General features: G+C 45.3%; 1 protein-coding gene and 1 pseudogene across 2 annotated transcripts; one reads left to right on the top strand and one right to left on the bottom strand.

Annotated features, from left to right (window-relative positions):
• The first annotated feature begins 3,602 nt into the window (after positions 1-3,602).
• On the top strand, positions 3,603-26,210 carry LOC136663078 (ras-related protein Rab-6B-like). 2 transcript variants are annotated; one of them, XM_066640011.1, is made up of 8 exons: positions 3,603-3,704; positions 7,406-7,464; positions 9,388-9,441; positions 17,322-17,427; positions 17,686-17,797; positions 18,649-18,742; positions 20,213-20,279; positions 20,900-26,210. In XM_066640011.1, exons 1-8 carry the CDS (start codon positions 3,620-3,622, stop codon positions 20,962-20,964), a joined length of 642 nt encoding a protein of 213 aa, XP_066496108.1. In that variant the 5' UTR covers positions 3,603-3,619; the 3' UTR covers positions 20,965-26,210. The 2 variants fall into 2 exon arrangements, with proteins under 2 accessions (XP_066496108.1, XP_066496109.1); XM_066640012.1 differs by lacking the exon at positions 17,322-17,427 and adding an exon at positions 13,133-13,238.
• Positions 21,589-21,708, bottom strand: LOC136663356 (5S ribosomal RNA; annotated as a pseudogene).
• Positions 26,211-27,373: the final 1,163 nt, after the last annotated feature.

Here is a 27,373-nt window from a genome sequence, read left to right as displayed (position 1 = left end):
GGCCCACAGCTGTGACCTAGTAGAGATAATACTAGTAGGGATAATACTTGAGAGTAAAGGTGAGAGAATCATTGCTAGAAGGTGTGAGTAGCAGAAGGAGGAAAGGTTGGAAGGAGAGAGACTGGCTGACTTAAGGGCACAATCCTAACCAGGTCTACTCAGAAGTCAGTCCTATTTTGTTCAGTGGGGCTTACTCTCAGGAAAGTGTGGTTAGGATTGTAGCCAATATGGACTGGCTAATTCACTAAGGGTGCAATCCTAACCAGCTTTCCAGCATTGGCTTAGCTGCAATGCAGTTCCAAGGTAAGGTAACCAACATACTTTTACCTTGAGGGGGCCCTCTTGACTGCCTCTCCATTGAAAGATGTCATGCTCACCACACTGGCACATCTATGTCAGTGCTAGAAAGTTGGTTAGGATTGCACCCTAAATGGACTGACGAACTGAGTGTCTCCACTGCAGGCGACTGGTCTGTGACTGCCCTGCTCTGGAGCTGTTGAGACCTAAGGTGTTGCTGCAGCTGGAGCAGGGAGGAAGGAGGTCCAAACAGGCAAGTGACCTGGGTAGCGGGATCCAGCGGTACTTTCCCAAGAGCTAGGGCCATTGTTGGGGAAGGAAGGGAAGCAAATTAATCTACAATGGACGTAAGCTCGCTAGAGAATAGATTTGACGGAACACAGCTCAAGGGGTTAAACACATGCTTTTCATGGGGAAGGTGCCAGGTTGATACCAGGATCGATAAATAGCTCCATCTCAAACCCTGTATGGCTTCAGTCACTGTAGACACCATATCCCAGATTCAGAGATAACCTACTTCTAAAACCAGGATGTTGCACATACCCGTCATGGCTTGTTACCTGTGGTAGACTTTTCCTCCAGAAATTTGTCCAACCCCCCCCCCTTTAAAGGCATCTAGACCAGGTGCCCTCACCGCATCCTGTAGCAAGGAGTTCCACAGGTTAACTACAGGTTGGGTAAAGAAATATTTTGTTCTCACTCTCCCAACACTCACTTCTGGAGGATTTTCCATGGTTCTGATGTGGTGCAAGAGGGAAAAGAGTGTCCCTCTATCCATTCTATCCATCCCTTGCATAATTTTATATATCTCAATCATGTTCCCTCCCCCTCAGGTTCCTTTTTGTCTAGCCCAGGGGTGTCCAAACTTTTGGGCAGGAGGGCCACATCATCTCTCTGACACTGTGTCGGGGGCCAGGGGGGCCAGGGGAAAAAAAAAGAATTAATTTGCATTAAAATTTGAATAAATTTACATAAATGAATTTATTAGAGATGGGACTTATATGAATGAATGAAGGTCTTGCAGTAGCTCAAGGCCTATAAAAGGCCTTGCACTAAGCAAGGCCGGCCTTTCCTTTGCTGCCACTGCTGCATCACAGACATGAAACAGCAAGTAGTGGAGGGAGCCCTCATCCCACAGCTCAGGCGAGAGTTGAACAGTTGTCCTTATACTAAGAGCAGTTGCGTTGGGCCAGCACGGGCTCCAGCAAGTCTCCGGGGGGCCAGAGACTCATTGGAGACTGGGGGCTCCCTGAGGGCCTGATTGGGAGCCCCCGACGGCTGCAAGTGGCCCCCGGGCCGGGGTTTGGAACCCCTGCTCTAGACTGAAGAGCCCCAAACACTGTAGCCTTCCCTCATAAGAGAGGTGAGGTTTCTCCTAAGACCAGGATGCAAGTCTCTTGTTATCTGGTGTGCCCCCTGGGGCATCTGGTGGGCCGCTGTGAGATACAGAAAGCTGGACTAGATGGGCCTTTGGCCCGATCCAGCAGGGCTGTTCTTAGGTGTCCCAGGCCTCATTGATCATTTTGGTCACTCTCTTCTGCACCTTTTCCATATCCACTCTTTCCTTTATGAGATGTGGTGACCAGAACTGGACGCAATACTCCAGATCAGGGGTGTCAAACATAAGGCCCGGGGGCCGGATGCGACCCATGGAAGCTTTTTCTACGGCCCTCAGGCTTTCAGCTGCTGTGTAGTGCCGAGGTGTTACTGCTGAAAGGGCAGCCCACGTGAAAACGGGGCTCTCCCACATCTTGAAGGATGATCAAGACTCATATTTTCTCTTTTGTTATTTGCAGCTAATGAGTTCCTAAGTGAGAAAAGTGTTTATTTTTGGTTATGACCTGCCTAATGACGTCACTCCCTGCCTAATGACATCACTCCCTGCCTAAAGACATCACTCCCTGCCTAATGACGTCACTTCCGGCCCTCAGCAGGCATCATGAATGCTACGTGGCCCTCCATGTGAAACAAGTTTGACGCCCCTGCTCCAGACAGTATGGCCTTACTATCAATTTGTATAATACTAGCGGCCATTTTATTCTCAACCCCTTTTTTAATGGTCCTGAGCTTGGTGCTGGCCGTTGTCACAGCTGCTGCACCAGTGGCATTGAGCTGTCCACTAGCACCCAGAAGCTGCTCCGTCACAGCCACAAACACACACACACACATATATATATATACATATATACATTATATATACATACACACACACACACACACACACACACACACACACACGTTACATATGTGTTTTGTGTGTACATATATGTGTGTGTGTGTGTCTGGCTATCAAAATATGTCCCCGAGGTGTCAGAAAAGTTGGAATGATCCACAATAGGATGAAAGAAGCCCTGCCTGCTTACAGCAGGTCTCTGAGGCTGCTGTCCTAACCACACCTTCCTTAGAGTAAGCCCTATTGAACAAAACAGGACTTACTTCTGAGTAGAGCTGGTGAGGCTTGTGCCCTGTGTCTGTGTGTTTTATTTCTCACATTTTTATACCGCTCTTTGCGTACACAACGGCTCCCCTCACAACCACCCTGTGAGGTAGGCAAGGCTGAGAGAAAGTGACTGGCCCGGGGCCACCCAGGAAGCTTCGTGGCTGAGGTGGGATTCGAACCTGGGTCTTCCCGGTCCAAGTCCATCTCCCAAACCACTAAGCGGCCCTGTACATACCGGGATATGTTTTATTATATATTATGCATATATACAGGTATATTCTATGTATACCTATAGCTACAGCACACACACATATAAATATGCACACTGTATACGTGTGCATGTATAAACAGGCATACATGATGTGTGTAGATATACATGTACATACACTGTAGATAAGGCGTGTGTTGCATAATGCATATGTGTAAGTATGTTACATATAATGCGTGTGTACATATGTGTGTGTAGATATATCTACACACATGATATATACATACATGTGTATGTATATATGATGTGTATAGATATACATACATATAGTGCACGTACAACACACTGTATGCAAGGTATGTTCACACATGTAATGTGTGCATGCCAGGTCTGTGCACACACAGCGCAGCGACTGCCGCGCGCGCCTTCCAGACTCAAGGCCCGTCTGGGGGGCGGGGCGCTCGCGCAGGCGGGGCGGGGCCTCGGCACGGCTGTCTCCGCGGCAACCGACGCCCCGCCCCTTCCGCTCCGCGCCCCGGACGTTCCGCTTCCGGCCCCGCCCCGGGCGGAAGTGACGTCGCTCCGCCGCCGGCTGCGTCGCTGAGCGGTCCGCGCCCGTGCCGAGCCCCGCGCCTCCCGCCTCCCGCCTCGCCTGGACCCGCCCGGCCGCCGCCATGTCCGCGCCCGCAGCAGGGCCCGGAGGGGAGTTCGGGAGCCCGCTGCGCAAGTTCAAGCTCGTCTTCCTGGGCGAGCAGAGCGGTGAGCGGGGGGCAGCCGCGGGGACGCGCCGCGCCAGTGTTGCCGGGGGCGCGCACACGCGTACACACGCACGCACATGCACAGGTAGACACGCATGTATATGCACTCCTGTACACGCACGCACATGCAAATGTAGACACGCATGTATATGCACACCTGTACACGCACGCACATGCATACACGCTCATATACATCTGCATATACATACACACTACTTATATGTAAACACACACAGGTTTACACAAACATACACACACTCATATATACCTTTAGATATACATACACACTCGTACACTTCAGCGTTGTCAGGGGAGTACATGCACACACTCGCGTGTATACACACACTCATATATACCTACATACACACACACACTCATATACCTTTAGATATACACACACACTCATATGTACACATATATATGCATACACACTCATGTATATTTACATATACATACACTCTACGTATATATATAAACACCTACACCCACACAGGTTTACACAAACATACATACTCACACACTCATATATGCTTCAGCGTTGTCAGGGGGGGTACATACACATGCAAGCACACATACATATGTATACACATGTATGTATACATACACACACTCACACATGTATACACACTCATATATACCTTTAGATACACACACACTCATATATATCTACTTATATACGCACACACACTCATATGTACACATATATATGCACACACACATAAACCAGTTCCTGAGATTCTCTGCCCCCCTCCCCCCACATGCCTGGAAATTCTGGCAGAGATCAGCATCCCATCCCCCTTAGAAGAACAGTCAATGTGCACACACACACACCCCCGAGTGGGATGCACCCTCTGTCCCCTTCACCTTCCTTGCGATGATGGCATCTGGTTTGGAAGCCTGTAGGGTCAGGGACCTTCCCTTCGCTTCATGGAGGGGCCCTGGGCATGGGAGGGGGTGATACTAATAGTCGAGTTCTGTATCCATTCGCGAATGCAGTCGCTTCCTGAGACTCTCCCACCCTTGGAATTCTGAAGAGGGGAGGCCCTGCATGAGGACTCCCAGCCCCTTGGAGGAACAACTCCTGTGTGTGCACACCCCATGAATACCTTCTCCCATCTCTCTCTGTCTTCTTCACCTTCATTGTGTCTCCATCTAGACCAGCCATTTTCAACCACTGTGCCGTGGCGCACTGGCGTGCAGCGAGTGGTCCACAGGTGTGCCACAGGAATTTGGGGGAAGATCATTTATTAACAGGGGAGGTGTGAGCCCCCAATGGCAGCATGGTGTGCCTTGGCAATTGTCAAAAACCTGGTGGTGTGCCTTGACCATGATAGTGCCTTGTCAGTGTGCCCTGAGATGAAAAAGGTTGGAAATGACTGATCTAGATTGCAAGCCTGTCAGCTCAGGACCTGCCTTCTCACCTTATGTGATGTGTCATGTACATGGGTGGTGCAGTATTATTATTCATAAGTGTGATTTATCGTTAACCAGCCAATAATAATCTAATTAGATGATTTCTACCCTTAATTTTGAAGGGGGCAGGCTTCAGGTGAGTAGTCCCAGCCCCCCCCCCCCACCACCACCATCATGATGAAACACACACCCACAGCAAAAATGTGGGATACCTGCTTCCTTGCCTGCATCTCCCTGTCTGGTTTTAATATCTGGGTTGGTGCAGGCTGCCATTTGGTGCCGGCAGCTGTCTCTTCACTCTGTTCCAAGCAAGCACCATGTACATGGATGGTGCTGTGATAGTTAATGATTTATATAATGCTATTCATGCCCGCAGTGCTCTATATAAAACAAGGCTCTGCCCTGAGGAACTCGCAGTCTTAATATGGACTTAAGAAGGAAGTGGTTTGAAATGGCAGAAGCAGGGAAACAATACACAGTTATTTCAGTTACTTATATTTAAGCTTAGTTACAGTATGTAGAGCAGCCATTTTCAGCCACTGTGCCGTGACACACTGGTGTGCCACGAGTGGTCCGCAGGTGTGCCACAGGAATTTGGGGGAAGGTCATTTATTAATAGGGCCAATGGGAGATGTGAGCCCCCACTGGCAGCATGGTGTGCCTTGTCAATTGTCAAAAAGCTAGTGGTGTGCCTTGACCATTTTAGTGCCTTGTCAGTGTGTCGTGAGATGGAAAAGGTTGAAAATCACTGTTGTAGAGTGTAAAGAATTTTTAATAAAGGAACAGAAATATGGGAGGCACCTCATATACCATGGGCAGCTTTCTTTAACAATCATAGTAATGCCTTGTAGTTCTTATATTCCTGCTCTCCTTGAAATTTAAAGGGGGAAAAACTCTTAAGAGATGGTTTAATAAACTAATCTGTTAGCTATATTATAATCAAATACATAACCACTTCATGTAATTCTTCTACTCCCCCCCCCAAATTTGGTGGAAGGGGAGGCATTTGAAAACTTGTCACAGTGGTCTCTGTGAAGGCTGGTACACTGTGCCTTCAATATATAAGTTATATTGAATTCAGTGGTACTCAATGCCTGAGGGAACATGTGTGAGACAAGGTAAAGCAAACCATCTCCAAGAACAAATGGAGCCTTTCTTAGGAATTGCAAATATTACTCCACTTCTCCTTGTAGACCTTAATTTTATAATATTTTTTCCTCATCACCTCATATTTCCCAGCATAGGATGGATAGCTATCCTCCAGGTAGATTGCCTTTATTACCCATCCTTGCCTCTCTGTTCTTGTTTTATATGAACATATGTGACCTGTGATAACAGGATTGTATGAGATTGCAGGCCAGGTGCCTTGGAGAGAGCTTTGTGGGCACAAGAGTGTTTTGACCAGTGTATGGGGTCATACTCTCCAAGTGATGAGCTTGCCATCTGCCATCATCTCAACTGAACTGGTTCTAAATGTTTCAGAGTGCAACTTCTGGGGCACTTTTTACCAACTGGGGGCCAAATCCTATCCAGTGCCGGTGCAGCCAGGCCAATGGGGCGAGAGCTGTGTGTTGTGGTGGAGGGACAGTCACAGAGGCCTCCTCAAGGTATGAGAACATTTGTTCCCTTACCTCAGGCTCTATTGCAGCTGCACTGCTACTGAAAAGTTGGATAGGATTGGGCCCTGGGTGAATAACAAGTGGAGCTAAAAGCACACTTTATGGAAGATGGATGGAATTGTGTCACAGAATTCCTCTCTGGTTCTCAGAATTGCACTTCTGGCTTAATGCTCAAACTGTAGCAAAGGGAAGCATGATTTGGAAGATTACAGAGTAAGCAACCAGAGAATAAATATAGAACCACCTAAATGCACGATGCAGTGCATAGTCTCGTGGTGCCAAAATCACTTGCTGAACATAAGCCAGTTTTGTCCATTAAAGGAGTTTGGAATGATTCTTCTGCAGCAAATCACAAAATTGTGGCTCTTCAAGTGTCCTGCATAACTTTTAAGAGCAGCAGCAAATTCAAGATTTCACTCTGCTTTGTGTAGGCTGTATGGGTTCTAAAAAGGAAATGGTAATAAAATGTGGTTAGCAATTCAGAACTCTCTGGAGTGTTTGGGTGTTATACAGTACTTTGGATTCCTTACCACTTCACTTTGAAGAATATTTATTAGTATTCAAAATATACCTGTCTTTCCACCTAAAGTCATTTACATGAACACAATTCAAAACGGTAAAATCCAAATAAAAAGCGAAAAGAGTAATCTTTATCTTCCCCTTTCTGCAGTTGGAAAGACCTCCCTGATCACTAGATTTATGTATGACAGTTTCGATAACACTTACCAGGTAAGTAAAAGCATCACAACCCCCTCCCCAAAGTATTCGCAGTTCATTATCTTGATGTGATACTTCAGATGTTTAAATGGGGGCTAGTATCTACCCCTCAGTGTGATTGCGGTCTCTCCCGCCAAACCATGTACCACATTGTGTCTGGCTGCAAACTGAGGGCTTATACTGGCCCACGGTCTGACTTTTTCTGTGAAGGTAACTCTGTCCTTGAATCGCAGCATGAACTGGACATTGACATTTGATCTAGTCTAACTGATAATATAGGTCCATGTATTTTATGCCATATGCTAAATAAATAAATAAAACTTCAGATACAAGAGGAATACTGATCTGGCCTTGACTTGGACATGCCCATTTTCTTCCATTGCGTTTGCAATATGTGACAGTTGTGGTAAGAATCTTGTGCAGACTCCTTTGGAAACAGTGGTTAGGTGAAAGGCATGAGGTATGGTTGAATTCCTGAAGGCTTTTCACCTGTTTACTCAGGACTGATTTTCTGTCATGGTTGTTATCTTTGTGTGGTTGAGAAACTGGTTGCCATAATGTCTTTTCAGTTGTACTGTGTCTTTGAGTGTACAGAGTGCTTTATATTCATTGTCTCAGTGTAATTAAGATATTCAGGTGGTTTAATTCCTAATTTCCCTAGTTGTCACTGACAGATGCAAACTCTTTAAGCAAGTTAAGTGCTGTTGGAGTCCGCACCGGTAAATCAGTTTTGTTAAATTTTAAAATTAAAATTTTAACCCTCTTGTGTATTCTGATTAATATAGTAACATTAAAGAAAGCAGGACTGACATGGTAATGTATTGCCTTTAATTTCACTGTGAATGCCAAGGGTGTTTGGTGGTCTGTGTCAGTGCTTCTCAAAGTGTTGTCCACAGACCAGTTACCAATCTGTGAGCCATCAGCTTCCGGTCTTCGGTGTGTCCCCTGGCATGCCCTCCTTCCAGCTTATCTGAGTCTCCCAAGGCATGCAATGTGACTGGCAATATGTATATACTGCTGGTTTGTGGTGGCACATCAGAGGAAAAAAAATTGCCAGTATGCAACCCTTTCAGTAACACTGGTCTATTTTACACTTTTCTTCCAAAAGAGTTTTTTTTTTTAAAACTTAGTTCTTCCTATTTCAATTTTTCCCCCTTTTTGCTCTCTTCCTTTTCATTCAGGAATCAAGAATCTGTGCTTCTTTAGAAGAATTGCCAGCATGTTATTCTCTAACACTGATCACAACTTACACACGTTTTTCAGTGAACAATGTACTTTAAGAATATAGGCTGTTGCACGCAACACTGCAATTCTGGTTCCCAATTGGCAGCTAGCCCACCTGGTCAGGAGCACAGAGGCCCCTCACCAATATGATGTTGTCCATTACACCTGGTGTTGATGCCTTGATTGATTGCTGAGGTGATGACTAGCCAAAACAGCTGGAATTTGTGCAATTCCGGCTTCTGTTATAACAGAATTATTAATGTGAATTATTAATTATTAATGTGGTTTTTAAGCCACCTCACACTGTTTGCCCTGCCTGTGACCAGGCATTGTGGAACAACCATTGTCTGAGTTTACAGGTTTCTGCATTGGGGAACCTACATACCTCCTTTTTCCATGTTCATTAAGCTTAGTTGTAGAACAGGGGTGGGCAAACTTTCAACTTTAGGGATCCTGGACCTTTAGCAATTGTGTAGGAGAGAGAATTTCAGCAGGTGCAGCTTATCACTTGCTGAAATTCTCTCTCCTACACAATTGTTAAAGGTCCAGGATCCCTAAAGTTGAAAGTTTGCCCACCTCTGTTATAGAATCCATCTTTGCCAACCATGTAAGTGATAAACACACCTGAAAATGTTTGGATAATGTTTCTCATGATTCTTAGGTAGAACAGATTGTACTGTCAGGTTACTAAGGCTTTTCTTATTTTCCCAGGCAACTATTGGAATTGATTTCCTCTCCAAGACAATGTATCTAGAAGACCGCACGGTGAGTGGGGGTATCTTGGTGTTGTGTCTAACCTGGCAGGGATGTTATCTTCACAGAGGGCTATGCTGTGTTTGATTCATGTTTCAAATCCTATTGCATTTTCTCCCAAGCAAGGAGTCACCAGGTTATAATGTGGGAGAGAAATTAAGACACTGTGAAGTGGGGGAGGAACAGGTATTGGCCCAGAGCAGAGAAAATTCACCCTGTTGAACATAGGAGCATTCAGTATTCACGCCTTTTGTATGTTTTCAAGTATTTGTCTTTCTGTGAGGTTTGAAATTGTGCCTCTTTTTTTTTGAAAAGAAAATAAGAGGAACGCTCCTTGGAAATTGACATTATATGCTAGATAGTGTGCAAAATTGCAAAGCAAGATTAGCCCTGATGTAGACAACTCCCTGTTTCACCTTTTAGGCTCAGATCTGGAAGTAACTGAATATTCTTTGGTTTGGGGAGATCCTTTATGAAAATGCGTGTTATTCTTAAGTTTTTTGTTCCTATTGCATAATTCAGTGGCTGATCAGCAAATGAAAGTTTGACAGGTTTTATTCTGGGCTCCAGAAGAGGTGAAAAAAGGCAGCATTTGAAATGAGTTACTTGAACTGAGTTATTTGAACTCAGATTAACCCATGTATGCCCAGCTCACAGATGTACGCATTTGATCCCTGTTGCGTATATGCAGCGATGGGCAGAAATAGCTTAAAGAGAAGGTGGTAAAGTAGTCTTCCTATGTTTTACTCTCTACTATTCTGCGCTGCAAAACCAAACCTTGATGGATTGGATTAAACAAGGTAACGCTGTTTGTCAGTTGTTGCAGGAGCTGTAAAATAAAACCACTGACTATGGAGAAGAGTGAAAGGAAAGTTGTCTGGAGAAAAAGTTGTGGTTAAATCGGTTTCAAGGAGGAAAAGTTCAAAAAGTTGCCTCCATGCACTCTGGAGAGATTGGGCTCTTTTTGCCTTCCCTTTCAAATTCCTTCTGACTCACCTCCTCATTTGAGGGAAGTCGGCCCTACGGAAGTCAAGGGTTTTTGTGTCTGGTTTGCTTGATACTTTTTGCTTGACATGCATGTCAAAACGGATCACAGCATGGTCACTGTTCTCCAGTGGCAATGACAATTCTAAAGTGGGAAGAGGAGAGACTGAGGGCCCAATCCTATCCAAACTTTGAGTGCTGGTGCAGCTGAAATGCAGCCTTGAATAAAGGGAACAAACATTCCCTAACTTGGAGGAGGCCTCCACGATTGCCCACCCCACCACAGGATGCAGCGCATGTCCCATTGGTACAGCTGCACTGGCACTGGAAAATTGGATTGGATTTGGCCCTAATAGTGCAATCCTGGCTATTTTTACTCTGAAATAAGCCGCGTGGAGTCCAGTGGGACTCTTTCACAGGAAAGTGCTTCAAGTTGAAGCCGCACAATGTGATCATCAGCATGTTAGAAGCTTGTACAACTGAGTCTAGTGAGGTTCCCCGTTTCCCCCTCCTATATTCATTCATTCATTTATTTATTTACAGTACAAACATCCTTCTAAAAAGCAAAGATGGACTCCCAGAGCCAGTCTTAAAAAAAGATTAAAAATAGATGTATGAGGATCATTGACTTTGTAATCACATCTACATTACTGATGGACCATTGTGCAAAGAACTCTAATTCTGGGGCATGTTAGTGGATTCAGATGACACTTGTTCTTTCCCTCTGTTGTGCAGTAGAGACCCATGTGTGAGTGGGTATGCAGGAGACACTTGTCAACAGGCCACAGAAGCAGGTGATGACACCAAAGACAGTCCAAAATGCACAAAACTTGCATTTAATCCAAGCAAGATATCTAATGCACTCTTTCTAGGGGCTGGCAATATAGCATTTTGTTGTGGGGGTCCTCCTATAATATCTCAACTGTAGCTGACAGAATATTTAAATAAACAAACCTGAAGATGTTATCCAAAAGTGTTAAGATATTTTTTTTTTTTTCTGATGAGGCAGGGAAATTGATTTTGGTTGCTGAGTAGTTTGGCAATATTTCCACAATCTTTGGCTGAAATATTGTGCTTTATGTGTGATGTACTGTGTTCAGTGGGGCTTACTCCCAGTGTGCAAAGGATTGAAGCGTTAGTTTCTGAGAGAAAGGATTGCAGCCTTTATTAGCACAGTTGCTTCTGCATTGTGTTAAAATTAGAAAACAGCTACAGATATTTAATTTCGAGGCCTTGCTTCATTATAAGCTCAGGTTGACTTGCATGAGAAAAAAGAGAAGCAGTAAAATACATATGAGATAATGAAATGCAAAAAATAAGACTTAAGCAGATAAAGGGAATTGTTGGGGGAGGGAATTGACAGTCTCAAGCTTGAACACTGTATATTATTAGATTTATGTTCCCATCTTTCAATCAGAATAATCCCCAATAAAGTATGAAACAATCCAGGAGCCCCTTAGTACTTTGGCCAATGGTAGAAGTCTGTATACTATTTTCACTCGCTTTTCCAGGTCTGGACAATGTGGCAGCAGAAACCGTTTTTATAGATATTTATTATTTATTTTATTTATTTATTAGATTTATATTCTGCCTTTTTCCCCGAAGGGCACCCAAGGTGACTAACAATCAAACATTAAAATACAGAGTAAAATACAAATAAACATTAAACGTGAAGAGGGAAGCAAGGTCCCAGCATCCACTCCATTCTCTGCCCAGTTGGGGTGTATGTGGGTACAACTGCTGATCTTTCCCCTACCTCAGTGTCCATCCTGGGAGACCTTAGTCCTCTGATCAGTGGCAGAGTCAGAGCATATGTCCACTATTTCTCCAGTCCCCAGGCAAATTCTGGAGAAGGGATAGGGTTGGAGGACACATGCTGCGAGCGTTAAAATCTCTCTTTCCTGCAGAGTACAAAGTTGCTTCAGGAAGGAGAAGGCACCACGAAGCTGATGGATCAGTAGCCACCCTCATCTAAAGGACTGCAGGTCCTTGCATTAATTCTGTTAACAGAATTAATTAATTCTGTTAACCAAATTCTGTTAACATTAACAGAATTAAAGGGGAAGGGACACCAGAGGCTGCAAATAGACTCAGGGGTGAGCTGATTGCATTTGCAGTGTCTTCTCTGACTGTGAATAACACATCACTAGATGGTACGGTATGAACTGCGGTTCTAAAGTGAGTCTAGTGTGTATAGTTAGCGTTTAGGATTTGATGAAAAACTGAAAATAGTTTTAAGGATGTATGTATTTGTGATACTTTGATAATTGAAATAAGGAGATCGTGGGCTGAACTAGGCAAGGCACCAGAAGAAATTCCTTGGGGTTTAGATCCAGTCGCCTGTACTGGCCCTGTGCACTTGCTACCTGTGTGGTTGAAGCTGGTTAAAAAGTTTGTGCCTGGTGATTAAGATGCATAGGAAGAGACCCAGTGAATGAACTGCCAGGTTGAAAAGGTTCTCCTGGAAGAAAAGGTGTCAGTGTGCCCTTTGAGAAGCATTTCTTTTATTTTGCATTACAAGTTGTTTTGTGTTTTGTTTTGTTTTTTGGTTTTAACTCTTTTCTTTAACACTTGCACCGTTTTGCCTTAAGTGTCTGCATTTTTTTAATTTCTCATGAGTTTTTTTTTTGTGTTGTGTTTTTCCATATTCCTGCTCTTTCTTCTCTCCCTTCTTTGCTACTCCCCCTGCACCCTCCGCCCATGTCTTCTGTTTTCCCAGATCAGGCTGCAGCTGTGGGACACAGCCGGCCAGGAGAGATTCCGCAGCCTCATTCCCAGCTACATCCGGGACTCTGCTGTGGCTGTCATTGTCTTTGACATTACAAGTAGGTACTGGAGCTTAGGTTGTCTGAAGTCCCTGCTCTTGGTGGAGGAGAGAAGTGTGCCTATTCTGTTCAGTAAGGACTGTTTTAAACTCATCACGAAGCCTTCTGGAACAGCAGGGTAGATTGCTATGATTGCGGAGGCATTTTTAGTTCATAAAATTTAGTTCATAAATTATAGTGTACAAAAACTCATCTTTTAGAATATATATAGCACTCACAAAGTAAACATCTTTTTCTTTGGTAACCAAATTCATGTTTTGACAAAGAACAATGCCGATTTTGAGAGTACACCTTAGGAATCTGTCATCTTTCTGTAACTCAGGCCCAGACCAAGCGTTCAAAAACTCACATGGAGATCAGCTCTTCCCACAGATACTGAGTATGTTTGGATACAAAACCTATGTGACTTTTGTTTTCTGTGAGTTTTTTCCCCACGAAACAAGCCAAGTACCTTTTCCCGCTTCTTAATTCATGAGTTTGGGGTCAAGCCCCATAGGTTTTTGAATGTATGTTGGGAACCTTTCATGGTTCTCTGATAACCATGGGTTTTAAGGACCAACTTCTTGGTCCTCATTTCTTTCACTAAAAATTATCATGCAAAGCTGTGATCATCGTCCTGCGGATGTGGTTTGGGATAGGCCAGGCTGATAAGCGTGTGAGTGTGCTTTGGGGCAATTGCAGAAGGAAGGTAATTGGGAGAATTAACCTTCACTTCACAGCACAAAGGATTTTTATGTGTACGCAACTCCTCCAAGATAGAACTTTACCATGGACTTTACCTTTGCCATGGTGAAGGGGAAGCTATAATGTGGGGTGCCTCCTTCGTGTTTTTTCCCCCCTGCTTCTGCACTCCAAATCAAAGCTATAACTGAAATACAGCGCTACTGATTGTACAGAAACATACTTGAAACGGTTGCTGTTCCATGTTTGGCCTGGGTGCTGCTCCACCCTCTGAGATCATCAGTTGTGCTTGTAATGCTTCCATGCTCCCTTTATCGTACGAGACCATGCCAGCAAAGTGTCTTCTCGGCTGATGGTTTTCAGTAGGCTTTTGGCCGTGGCCTTGGAGTCGAGAGAGGGAGCTGCAATCGTGACTTCCCACATCAGTGGCTCTGTTGACTGTAAACCCATTCTCTTTTCTCTGTGCGAAATGGCCCTGGTATCCATGGAGGATGGGTTAGAAATGGGTTATGTCAGAATGCCAGATGCAAGAGAGGGCACCAGGATGCAGGTCTCTTGTTGTCTGGTGTGCTCCCTGGGGCATTTGGTGGGCCGCTGTGAGATCCAGGAAGCTGGACTAGATGGGCCTATGGCCTCATCCAGTGGGGCCATTCTTATGTTCTTAACTACAATTCCCAGGAAGCCTTGCAGGTCTCTTGTTATCTGGTGTGCTCCCTGGGGCATTTGGTGGGCCGCTGTGAGATACAGGAAGCTGGACTAGATGGGCCTCTGGCCTGATCCAGTGCGGCTGTTCTTATGTTCTTAACTACAATTCCCAGGAGGCCTTGCAGGTCCCTTGTGATCTGGTGTGCTCCCTGGGGCATTTGGTGGGCCGCTGTGAGATGCAGGAAGCTGGACTAGATGGGCCTATGGCCTGATCCAGTGGGGCTGTTCTTATGTTCTTAGGATACATTCCTCTCCCCCCACAAATACCAGAAACTGCAGATCAGTAAAGGGTTCCCTGAGGGCCCCCCCCCCCCGCTCATTACCTTGCTTTTATTCTTGTTTTAATGGTTCACTAAAAAACCTTCTTGCTTTCACAGTTAGCTAAAATGGGGCTGTAACAGCAGGCAGGAAGAAAGCATGATAGCCAGAACATTAACAGGAAGCCAGGCTGCCTGCCTGTTCATCATGTTCCTGTTTCAGTGACCTGTGTAAGCAAGAAGGATTTATAGCAATCAGTTGAAGCAAGAACAAAGGCGGGTGCGGGAGGGCGGAGAGAACTGGATCCACAGTTACCAAGCCCTGCCTGTGCATGTTGGCCAAGTGGTTGTATTTAGGGGAAAGGTCTACAGTCATGAAAACCAATGGGTGGTTTTCTTTTTTCTGCCTCGAGCTTCTCCAGTTTTGGGGGGAGGGACAAGTGTGGTCCCCATCCAGAGCTGACCTCCTCCTAGTCCAGCCTGCTCTTCCTGCTTGTGCCACAGCTCTCCTCCCTTGCTACCATCATAGTTTCCTATATCTTCATTCCATGTCTTTTTCTTCTTGCTTCCACCTTTGGCAGCTGCATAGGAAAAGCTACATCTTAGTGAAGGGAACAGAGGCAGTTCACCCACCTCTGTGCTTAAAATAATTCCACTCAAGTCCCTAAAGCTCACAATAATATGCTAGGTAGGAATGCTGGTAGTTGTGCCATTTGAAGTCTGCCTGGAGAAAGATGTCTGGGTGTTAGGATGTGTCTTCCCGAATAGGACAGCTAGCAAAGTGGTGGCTTCCGTTCCATCCCACCATTCCGTCCAATAGTGGCATTCCCTCCGCTAGTTGGCATCCTGCCCCTGCAGATTTACTAACTTTTATCTGGTACAAACAGCACAGCAAGTTTGTCTCAAGCAGTGAGTGTGTTTATGGGAACTCTTGTATGATCATGCTGTAGATTTATACAATGTAGACTGGTAAAATGCCCTGGTTCCAGTGAAATTGGATGAAATTTAAGAATATGAACACATTCAGTGGCTTTGTTAACTGCTCTTTTATGCCCTCTCAGTCATGCAGACTGCATATTTGGGGTACAGCTACCTGCCTTTCCCTGTGAATTCACTTCAAGTTGTTGGGTACCTCCTGAACTGTCAGTTAAGTGGTTAAAATTATCACAGTTGGTAGGTCCATACGGGTCTGTGTGCTTTACTTGGATATCAAGTAGAACTTACTGAGTTGGGCTAGCAACTTTCCCCTTGTTGCTTCCGAGTGTTTTTGTCTCCCTCCATCTGCAGCTCCCCTACCCCCATCCCATAGTGCTACAGATAACCTTAGCTAGCAGCAGCAACTTTTCAGGGGGTCCTGTAGCAGAGTGGTCTTTAAGCACAAACAAGTGTTTCCTATGTGAGAGCCACTAGCTTTCTAGTATTGCTTCATTTATTAAAGCAAATAAAATGCTTTAATAATCTCAGAGTGCTATCAAATTGGCTCGCATTCAAATTAAAATATTAATCTACAGTGATTGCCAAACTGTGGGTCAGGACCCACTGGTGGGTGACCTGATTTTTTGGTGGATCACCATGGAAAGCTCAAATAGCTGCCTCAAGCCTAGAGGCTGTTCAGAAATCAGATACTGTAGCTGCCAATTATCCTGCAAAGAGCTCAGCTCCTGCAGTTTGCAAGCTTGTGTAAAAATAGGGAGATAAATGTTTGAGAGTCTTTTTTTTTTTGGTTATTATTACTTATACACAAATTTCTTTCTAGATATCCTTTTTTAAAAGTCTGGTAAACCTAGGTGAGTTCTGATAGAGTGTCATTTAAAAAGGTGGATTCTGGTGCTGAACAGTTTGGGAACCACTACTCTACACTCATCCCAGGAAAAGAATAATTGCATGAAGGCAGTTTCTAAAGGTCTGAAAAAAAACTTGCCCAAACAATATAATTTTCACTACCCTTGAACAGTGGAGATGTAATCACTCTGTATAAGAAGCAGATTCCTCCCCCCCCCCACCCCGCCACTGATGAACCTATCTATACATAGCGGCTTCACAGAAGATGACCTTCCGACAGACCATCTTTCGTGCTTGCCTAGATTGCCCAGTATCCTCGGCTCTATAGTTTACTCATATTGAGTGTTCTCCTCTAGAGCAGCTTGTCTTATTTGTATCATTGGCATTACCTGTTGCCCTGGATGGTAGTGTCTTTTGTAGAGATATTGTCCTGTTGTGGAGGCAACAGTCAGCAATGTGGTAGAGGCAGCATGCCACTTTTTTCTTTGGTCCTCACCGTGGAGTTTTCAACCAACTTCCCTTTAGGCCTGCTGCACAAGGCAAATCTTGGTGGATCTATGGTATTCCTTCTAATACATTACCTTTTCTCTAAAGGACAGTGTCTTCCTTTTTTTCTGTCTTTTGTCTTTCTCTTCTCTTCCCGGGCTGGTACCAGCAGGTCCGACTTCAGCTTTGGGACACGGCAGGTCAAGAGCGGTTCCGTAGCCTCATTCCCAGCTACATCCGTGACTCAACTATTGCAGTGGTAGTCTATGATATTACAAGTGAGTGAGAGATTTGTTCTGTTGTGTATCGAAAGAAGCTACTCCTCTTGAGAGGAAGAGTTGCAGCAGAGAAGCCTGGAGCCATAACAGTAAGATAAATTCGTTTGGCTGGCACCACACAGAACACGCCTAACGGATAAGGCCCGTGCCCAAGAGCTTGGTTTTTTGCAAAAAAAATACCTTGTATCTAAGAGTCTTTGCCCATGTGATTGTTTCACCATAACATGCTGAGATGTTCTTTTTTTTTTCCCCTCCCAGATCTGAATTCCTTCCAACAAACTTCCAAATGGATTGATGATGTGCGAACAGAAAGAGGAAGTGATGTCATAATCATGTTGGTGGGGAATAAAACTGACCTGGCAGACAAGAGGTAATTCAGGAAGTAGGAAATTACATTGGTGCAGTTCAAACATACTGGAAAATTTGGTGGTCTGCCTTTTGAAGGGATTAAAGAGGAAGCGAGTAGAATTCAATATTAAGAGTCTGTTTCCATTAAGTTCAGGTTTTAGTTTGAACCAGATTAAGTTCGCTTTTCTTTACGCTGACACTTTTTGTTTCTGTAGAAGAGGGCAAGAGAGAAGGGTCTGAAAACTGAGTAGGATGTATGCTGTTAAAGCAGGATTTAATGTAAAATGAGTTATGTACAGAATATAAGAGGTGCTCTTGCATCCTCAGCAACAGTAAAATAGTGTCTGCCATAGGCTTGCACTCCCATTAAAGTCCTCCAGCTATGTACCTTCTAGGGTCTGTACAACTCTGTTGCTTTTGCAACTGGGAGGAGACAAAAATTTCTCTCAGCCTTGATGGGCTATGTTTGCCTTTGTGTAGCCTCTTTCTCCTTTAAGAGTCCTATAGAGGCACCTTATTTTATCCCAGCATCTGTTGATATTGACTTGGAGGTGACAGTGAATTATAAACCAGTGACTGAAGTGCATCTCAAAGGTGTAAGGCAGTGATTTTCATCCGCTGTGCCATAGCATACTGGTGTGCTGCGGATGGTCCGAAGGTGTGCCATAGGCCTTCGGGGAGGATCATTTATTAGTAAGGTGTTTTGGGGGATTTGAGCCCCTACCAGTGGCATGGTGTGCCTTGTCAATGGTCAAAAAAACGATGATGTGTCTTAACAAGTTTAGCACCATGTCAGTGTGCCTTGAGATGAAAAAAGATGAAAATAGCTCATCTAAGGCCTTATTTCTCCTTCATTTGCGTCTTTGTCTCCAGGCAGATTACTACAGAAGAAGGGGAGCAGAGAGCCAAAGAACTCAGTGTGATGTTTATTGAGACCAGTGCAAAGACTGGCTACAATGTGAAACAGGTAACTTGCTGCTGCAGCATAAGAACATAAGAACAGCCCCACTGGTTCAGGCCATAGGCCCATCTAGTCCAGCTTCCTGTATCTCACAGCAGCCCACCCAATGCCCCAGGGAGCACACCAGATAAGAAGAGACCTGCAAGGCTTCCTGGGAATTGTAGTTAAGAACATAAGAACAGCCCCACTGGATCAGGCCATAGGCCCATCTAGTCCAGCTTCCTGGATCTCGCAGCGGCCCACCAAATGCCCCAAGGAGCACACCAGATAACAAGAGACCTGCATCCTGGTGCCCTCCCTTGCATCTGACATTCTGACATAGCCCATTTCTATGAGCCATAGAAATGCCATAGCCAGAGAATGTACTCTGCATTGCTTCCCACTACACAGTAGTGATTTTTAATTGGGCTTTCAGAGAAAGTTAAATCTCTCATCTGGTTACACTTGTAGAATTCTCAGCTCGATATTCGATTCTTTGAGCATGCCAGCATTTTTGCTGTGTCCCCTCCGACTGACCTTTTCCAGTAAGAACTCACGGAAACCCTGCCAAGAGGGTTCCAGCCCGTGGCGTAGCTAAGGTGGTGATGGCAGGGTAAGTGCTGCAGGCGCCACAACACACCGTGTAAGTGGCCCCTCCTACTCAACACCAGAGCCATTCTGGGCAGCGGGCGACACACAGGGCCACATGGCTCTGATGCAAGTGGGAAGGACTGCTTACACAGAGCATTGTGGTGTCTGCAGTGCTTACCACACCACCACCCACTAACTATACCAGTAGTTCCATCTGCAAAGGGAGGAGAATTTGGAGATTAAATTTGATGGGTAATAATGGCACATTTCTGAAAAGTGATGCTCCATGGGTAATAATGACTCTTATTTCTGAGACTGCCCTTTTATGTACCTCTTCAAAATAAATGGTTCCTTGACCGAAATGGATACACAGTCTAAAAAGGTACAGAAGAAACTTCAGGAAAACAGCCACTGGAAAACATACTGTACTGGGGTGAACAGAACCATTGCTTGCCCGCTGGTAAATATAAGAGGGGCACCACTTTCAAGAGTGCCTCTTTGCCCAGTTAGCAGGGCCGATTTGACCTTAATATGATATTGACTGATGATGTCATTGTTGGCAAGAAGCCTAGTACCAGATTTCCAAGGCCTCCACATTTGAATGTGGGCGTGGCTTTCATTTGGTGCAGCTGTTTAGATCCCTTCTCGCCAGTGACGTTGAACTCCAGGCCCGATCCTCCTCAGCGGCGATGACTTGGAATGCCTCTGTCACACGATCATGTTGTTTCACAGCTGGACGCTGTTGTGAAAGGACCGGATTCTGCTTCACTCCAGATTGAAACTGTTGTTTATATCACAGTCATTAGCATGATCTTCAGGAGTCTCTTTTTTCCATGCATGTTCTTGACCTGCCACGTATTCTGTTGCAAGCTCAAAAAATCACTGGGATGTTGTGTTGCCTTTCAGCTTTTCCGCCGTGTGGCTGCCGCCTTACCTGGAATGGATAGCGCTCCTGAGAAAAGCAAAGATGACAGTATCCTTGCCTGCTTCTCTGCAGCAGTCCCCTGTGTTGCTGGCTCTTGCTTTAGAGTCTTATACCTTTGGGCAGTCTGACTTGGGCATTTATTTGCAGCATTTCATTGGCAGAAGTGTGTACAGTGAGCAATTGTCACTGGAGGATGCTTAACAAAGGCTGCTTGTTTTGGCCATTTAAAACCGAGGAAGCTGCCTACTCTTGAGGCAGTCCATCAGCTCGGTCTTGTGGCAGTTGCACCTCACAGTTTCAGACACAAATCTCTCTCTGCCTTGTCAGCTGCCGGGGATCAAGCCTGGGATCTTTTGCAGGCAAAACAGGTACCCCACTCACCAAGCTTGTGGCCCCTCCCTCAGACATTGGGCACTGATGTCAAATCCCTCTTGAACCCTCACTCCGTGTGCTGACTCTTCTTCCCACGTGCTGAGCTTTTCAGGCATGTGGAGGAAGAAGAGTGATGCTTCTAGCATAGTAAGGGTGGAGAAAGCAAAGACACACCTAGCTGTGACTGTCTCTCTACCTCCTTCAGCCTGCCTTCCAAGATCCGCGGGGTATCCCCAGATCTCTTTTCCATATCCTTAACAGCCTTTTGGTTGCTTTCCTTAACCCGTCGCCTCCAGTGATCGACATCAAGCTAGAGAAACCGCCGGAGCAGCTGGTAACGGAAAGCGGCTGCTCCTGCTAAAGCCCCCTTTCCTTGTGTGAAGACCCCGTCCCAAATCGGCCCGTCCAGTCTCCCTGAGGAGCATCACTTTTCATTGACTAGCGAAACTTTAACTTTCTGAGGGCTGAAAACTCTCAGTCTCGTATGCGATTGTTCTGTGGAACAGCCCCCGGCTGCTCCCTCCTACTGCATGGTGTGACCCCTCAGATGTGTCCTGTCCCTTGTTGGTTGTTGCACTTTGGTGCCACGGCACCCTTCTTACTCTGTTTTCCTATCTTGGGCCAGTGAGCCTGGCAGTGTTGTTCTACCAATGCAAAGGGAGGGGCTCTTCCCAATTTAGGAAAGCACAGAGAAACCTACAGCAAAGGAGTCAGTGAAGCTGTGGTCTCTTTCCCTCTCTCTCTGCTCCCCCCCCCCCAATTCTCTGTTGCTGCTATTTATTATTTTTCCTTCTGGTTGGTTTGACCATGCCTGTTCTTGCAGGTGGGGGGAGGGACGACGTGTACATTACCAACTCTGTAAGATGCCCTTAGTACCTGCTTATTCCCTCATTTCTCCTTCCCTGCAGGTGAAGGAAGAAGGCAGCTCAGAATATCCTACTTAGTAAATGGTTGGCAACCTTCAGTCTCGAAAGACTACGGTATAAGCCTACAGCACCCGGTATTCCCGGGCGGTCTCCCACCCAAGTACTAACCAGGCCTGACCCTGCTTAGCTTCCGAGATCAGACAAGATCGGGCATGTGCAGGGTTACTAGATCTGAAAACATGGTATGTCTCTGCTTGCAAGTTGGCCTAACTCTCCAAAGAATGCCCACACTGAAAGCTTCAGGTGCTCAGTTGCACCGGTTGATGCAAGACGTAACCAGCTCTGGTGTGGAGCATTTTGTTGGGAGTCTGGTTTCTGTACAGTGACAAACTGGGGTTTCCCAACTTGGGATAAGGATATTTTCAAGTCTCTTCTTGCACCTCCAGCCCTCTCCTGCCATTCCTCTCCTTCCTTCTTCCCCACCCCCCACCCCACCCCTGCACTCAGTAAGGAACCTTTCTGGGCAAGTGATAAAAACTCTGTAATTGCTAGCTGGATTAAACAGGGACCTGTAAACTGGACTCTGTCCAGTATCAGGAGCTGCTATTTTTGTATGATTTATCCTTTATATAGCATTTTTAATATGCAAAGTGCTTTACAGTTACCTTCATGCTTGCTACAACTCTGGGAAGACCAGGCTTCCTATTACCATTATACCATCTCCATCTGTACCAGCATGCTATCTACAGCCACTGGGTGACTGGCTATATGAAGGACCCCGACCCAAATTCTGTTTTTTTCCACTGGGCTTCAGAGTTTCGAGCGAGTGAGACAGTGATGCCACATGAACTGGTCCAGCTCTTTCTGTGACTTGAGAGGGAAGCTTTTATGTTTTGGTCTTCATTTATTTTATTTTATTTTTTTTTTTCAAAAATTTGCTATGGACCAGTTCTCAAATTCTAGGTAGATTACATAAAGCTATTATATATTTGGGGTAGTTTAGTTTTTACTTGATACACAATGGAAGAGAGATTAATTCTAGTCTGCCTGCTGCTTCTGCATAAGAATGGTTTGTGTATCTTACATTTTTTTTTTAGAGGGGAAAAAATGCTATAGATCTATTTAACTTTTGATTAGCGCAGATCATGTTCTCAAGTACCTCCCCCTGTTTCTTGATGCAATTTATGTGTCTTTCACATTCAGACTGACCTGGTTGGACAGGTAGACATTGACATGAGTTGGGTAATTGTTTCTGGTGTTTGTTGAATGAATAACTTATTTTGTTGTTAGTCTGTTTTTTTGTTAAAGCCAAGAAAAAGGAATGGCCTGGGTGCACAGCTGCTCTTGACTTCCTCCGGCAAATGCTCCTGACACGTGTGTGTAGTATCGGGGTTCCTCTTTGCTGGTTTTCAGCAGACATCTCTTTAGGCGTTGTTTTATTATAAGGGAGTAGAAGGCCATGAGAAGCAAGTTCTCTTCATACCTATTCAAGTTAGGGAGAAGGGCAGTCCTTACTTGAAGGCAGGAGAGTCTTCAGCAGGAGAGTTGGGTCTTGACCTCAAGTGGGTAGTGGAATGTTGCCATTTTGTTTTAAGGTTCAGGTTTGACTCCTGGAGTCTTCCAGCTGAAGACTCTAAAATGAAAGGAAATGTTAGCCTCTGGTTTCCACAACTACTTATTCTGCTGTGTTTTGGTCTGTCCTTAGGGCAGTCAGTGCTTTTATCCTGTGTGTTGGGATGTCTGGGATAGAACTGCTCCTGGTGGACTGAGGAGAGGTCTATCTGTCTGCAGCATAGAACCCTTTCCTCTTCCTTCCCCTGCCACTTCATGATATTTACTTGGAATCTCTAAGAGACAATAGCCATACCTCAATCCTTAATGTATGCACTGGACCCTCCTCCACGATGTGTTCTAGTTTCTCAACAACCAGCTGCTAAGGTGCACATGATTCTTGCCCCAGGGGCTGCTGGTCTAAAGTTTGTTTCCATTATTCTCAGCCTTGTTCTTTCCCCAGCTCTACAGGTTGCCAGCTCTGTTTCTGACAGAGGCTCCTATCCCCTTAACAAATAGAAGAAGCTAAACAGGTGCCTCTTGATTCCTGCAGAGAAAAAAGGTTTACCTGTTCAGTGTTTTAAGCATGATTACAGCAGCCTAACTCACCTGCCCCAGCTTTGCTCCAGACAAGAGAAAAGTCTTAAGTCTCTCATCAGGAGTGTGTCACATGGGGCTCACGTGTAGTGATAATTTCCCCAATGTTGAGTGACTATTGCACTTTCCTGGTGAAGCTCCTATTAGCCTTTACACAAGGAAGCTCAAGTTTCAGATATATGCAGCTCTTCTTCGTTGTCTCATAGTTAGGCTGTTCTGGTTTTTGACTCTTCACTTGACTCTTGACTCTTAGGTGGAAACTAAATAATAATAAATAATTATTTTTACCCCGCCTTTCTCCCCAAAGGGACTCAAGGCTTCTTACAACAGGTTAAAACAGATTAAAAACAATTTAAAAACAGATAAAAGCATATTAACATATGGCTTCTCGATGTGGCTGGTAGCATTTGGACCTGGTTCTTGTCCACACAAACCCAGAAATCTCACACATTGTGCTGGGTTGCATACCCGAGAACACGTACGTTGGACGTGCCAGTGATCCTACCCAGTTCTTGCAATCCATCTTACCCTTTTTAAATATTTATTGAATTTTGTTTTCTCTCCTATGTCATTGCAAAGCAGAACACCACAAGAATAGGGCACTGCAGCCCATTTTTGCAAAGAAGACAGTTGACATGTTAACAGTCTCCTGAAAAACCATCAGGTGGGTCTTAAGAGGTGATGACATCAGTCCGTAATGAGGTTGGAGTTGTAGAAAACAGTTATATGGCCTGGTTTCTGTTCAGTGGATACCCTCTTTCCATTATCTTTAGTCCAGCTGTAGCCTGACCCTGTTGATTGAGTTTGTCCATAGAATTAGCCTCCACAGGGAACTGAGCTTCAAACGCATAGTGCTGAGTATGCATGGCTTCTTTCCCCATCCAGCTCCTCCTCCTTAAAAATATTTATATTTCACCTTGCCCCTCCCGCACAACATATTTATAGATGTACGCTTCACTTTTCAATCAAAATTATCCCATGAGGCTTATAATCATAACAAAACCGAAACCCTGGAAGTCCTACTTAGTTATATTATCATACTTATAAGGCAGGGGTGTCCAAAGTTTTTGGCAGGAGGGCCACATGGTCTCTCTGACACTGTGTCGGGGGCCGGGGGGGAGAAAAGAATTAATTTACATTTAAAATTTGAATAAATTTACCTAAGTTTACATAAATGAATACATTAAAGATGAACTTATATGAATGAATGAAGGTCTTGCAATAGCTCACGGCCTATAAAAGGCCTTGCACAAAGCGAGGCTGGCCTTTCCTTTGCTGCTGCTACTGCATCACAGACGTGAAACAGTCTGAAGCGATGAAACCCTCATCCCACAGCTCACGCGAGAGGTCAAACAGTCACCCTCACGCTGGGAGCAGTTGTGTTGGGCCAGTGTGGGCTCCAACAAATCTCTGGAGGGCCAGAAGCTCATTGGAGACTGGGGGCTCCCTGAGGGCCACATTGAGAGGCCTCGAGGGCCGCAAGTGGCACCAGGGCCGGGGTTTGGGCACCCCTGTTATAAGGGATAGATGAGTGTTCTTTCCAGGAAGAAAATAAGAAAGCATTGCTTAAAAATCTGATTTTTTTTTGAAAACACTAGTTTTGTGTCAGCTGCATCTTGAAGGATTGAGATATATATTGGAAGAACTTTTTTAAAAGTAAAATCCTTTCAGATAATTTTAAAGAACCATCATCTCACCCTATCCCTGGCCACTGAAAGCGAAACTTCTGAGAGAATCTGCTTCAGTATGTATGATTTATTTAGAATCTTTATATCCTGCTTTTCGTCTAAAGAGGTTCATGAAGCAGTTTACATAGCAAAAGGAATGAAAAGGTGACCCCTGTCCTAAAAGTGATTACATCTTTATATTTAAAAAAAAAAGACAACATAGAGGATGCACCAGCAAAACAGCCACAGGAAAAAGACATGGCTGGGGCAAACTAGGACTCTGATCTCCCCTTGCTAAATTAATATTTAGAGGACCACTGCTTAGAAAGTGCCTCTTAGCCCAGGGAGCACTTGTGGGCTGCTGTGAATTTCTCCAGTATCCTCCTAGAACCTTGCGATGACTGAGCAAAAGGCATATTTTTCTGTCCTCCGGGACGCCTCTCCAACAAAGCTGGCAACCTGACAAGCTCAGCCACGACAGCTTTGAAAATGCCACTGCAAAGGCCAGTACTCTTCCTGTGTGTGCGTGTATATAGTATATACACACTCCCTTTTGCGTGGGGATTGCTGATGTCCCTGTCGGTGTGTGTATGTCTCTCTCTCTGCAGTTCAACTGTGCCACTCCTTTTCTGCCACTGCTGATGCGGTATTGTCTCAAGACACTGGAAACATTTTTTTTTTCCCAGAGAGGGGGTGGGAGGATTCATAAATGTTTGTGGGGAGGGGTGGGATTGGTTAAGCCAGGCAGGCAGGAAAGCCTGACGAACAAGACTGCCTTTCCACTGCCTTCTCTGTGGATGTGTATATTTGAGTGTGTGTCTCCGGCTATGCTGCCTCCTAGCTGTGTAGCCAAGTAAGTGACTCTTAATCTATGAATATTGACTGTCAAGACTACAGCCCTGTATCACAGTAAATAAAAGTTAATTTCACCAGAGTTTTGTGACTGTTTTTGGGGGGTAGAGGAGCTTGAACTCTGCAGCAAGCAAACCCTGATGCTGTTCTAGGAAAAACTCAGTGTGCAACTGAAGCAAGTCCAGGGCCATGTTGGCAACCTTCCGTCTCGGAAGACTCTGGTATCGCGGTCTGCATGGTGGTTCTGGAACAGTGTCTAGTGTGGCTGAAAAGGCCCATTCGGGAGTGACAATTCCTTCCACACCGGGAGCAAGTGCAGTCTGTCCCTGGTCTGTCTCCCTGGCTATGGGCCTTCCTTCTTTGCCTCTTAGTCTCAGACTGTTGGCCAAGTGTCTCTTCAAACTGGGAAAGGCCAAGCTGCACAGCCTGCCTCCAAGCGGGCCGCTCAGAGGCCAGGGTGTCCCGCTTGTTGAGGTCCACTCCTAAGGCTTTCAGATCCCTCTAGCAGGTGTCCTTGTATCGCAGCTGTGGTCTACCTGTAGGGCGCTTTCCTTGCACGAGTTCTGCATAGAGGAGATCCTTTGGAATCCGGCCATCATCCATTCTCACGATATGACCGAGCCAATGCAGGCAGAGACATGTTTCAGCAGTGCATACATGCTAGGGATTCCAGCATGTTCCAGGACTGTGTTGTTTGGAACTTTGTCCTGCCAGGTGATGCCAAGAATGCGTCGGAGGCAGTGCATGTGGAAAGCGTTCAGTTTCCTCTCCTGTTGTGAGCGAATGGACCTCAACAAGTGGGAAACCCTGGCCTCTGAGCGGCCCGCTTGGAGGCAGGCTGTGCAGCATGGCCTTTCCCAGTTTGAAGAGACACTTTGCCAACAGTCTGAGGCTAAGAGGCAAAGAAGGAAGGCCCATAGCCAGGGAGACAGACCAGGGACAGACTGCACTTGCTCCCGGTGTGGAAGGGATTGTCACTCCCGGATTGGCCTTTTCAGCCACACTAGATGCTGTGCTAGAACCACCTTTCAGAGTGCGATACCATAGTCTTTCGAGACTGAAGGTTGCCAATACAATACAATGTGAGCGAAGAGTTGGTATATTAGGGCTTGATTTGTATAAATTGTTTGTGCCAGTACTGACTCCCCATGACTAGGGTTTAAAGGGTATACAGAGATGGAAGCATTGATTATACATTGGAGCCTGTATCTGTAAGGTTTAAAAGCATGAATTCTGT

This window comes from Tiliqua scincoides, chromosome 12, assembly GCF_035046505.1.
Source record: "Tiliqua scincoides isolate rTilSci1 chromosome 12, rTilSci1.hap2, whole genome shotgun sequence".
Lineage (NCBI taxonomy): Eukaryota > Metazoa > Chordata > Lepidosauria > Squamata > Scincidae > Tiliqua > Tiliqua scincoides.
The sequence above is the reverse complement of the archived record's forward strand: the minus strand, read 5'-3'. Positions and strand labels throughout refer to the sequence as shown.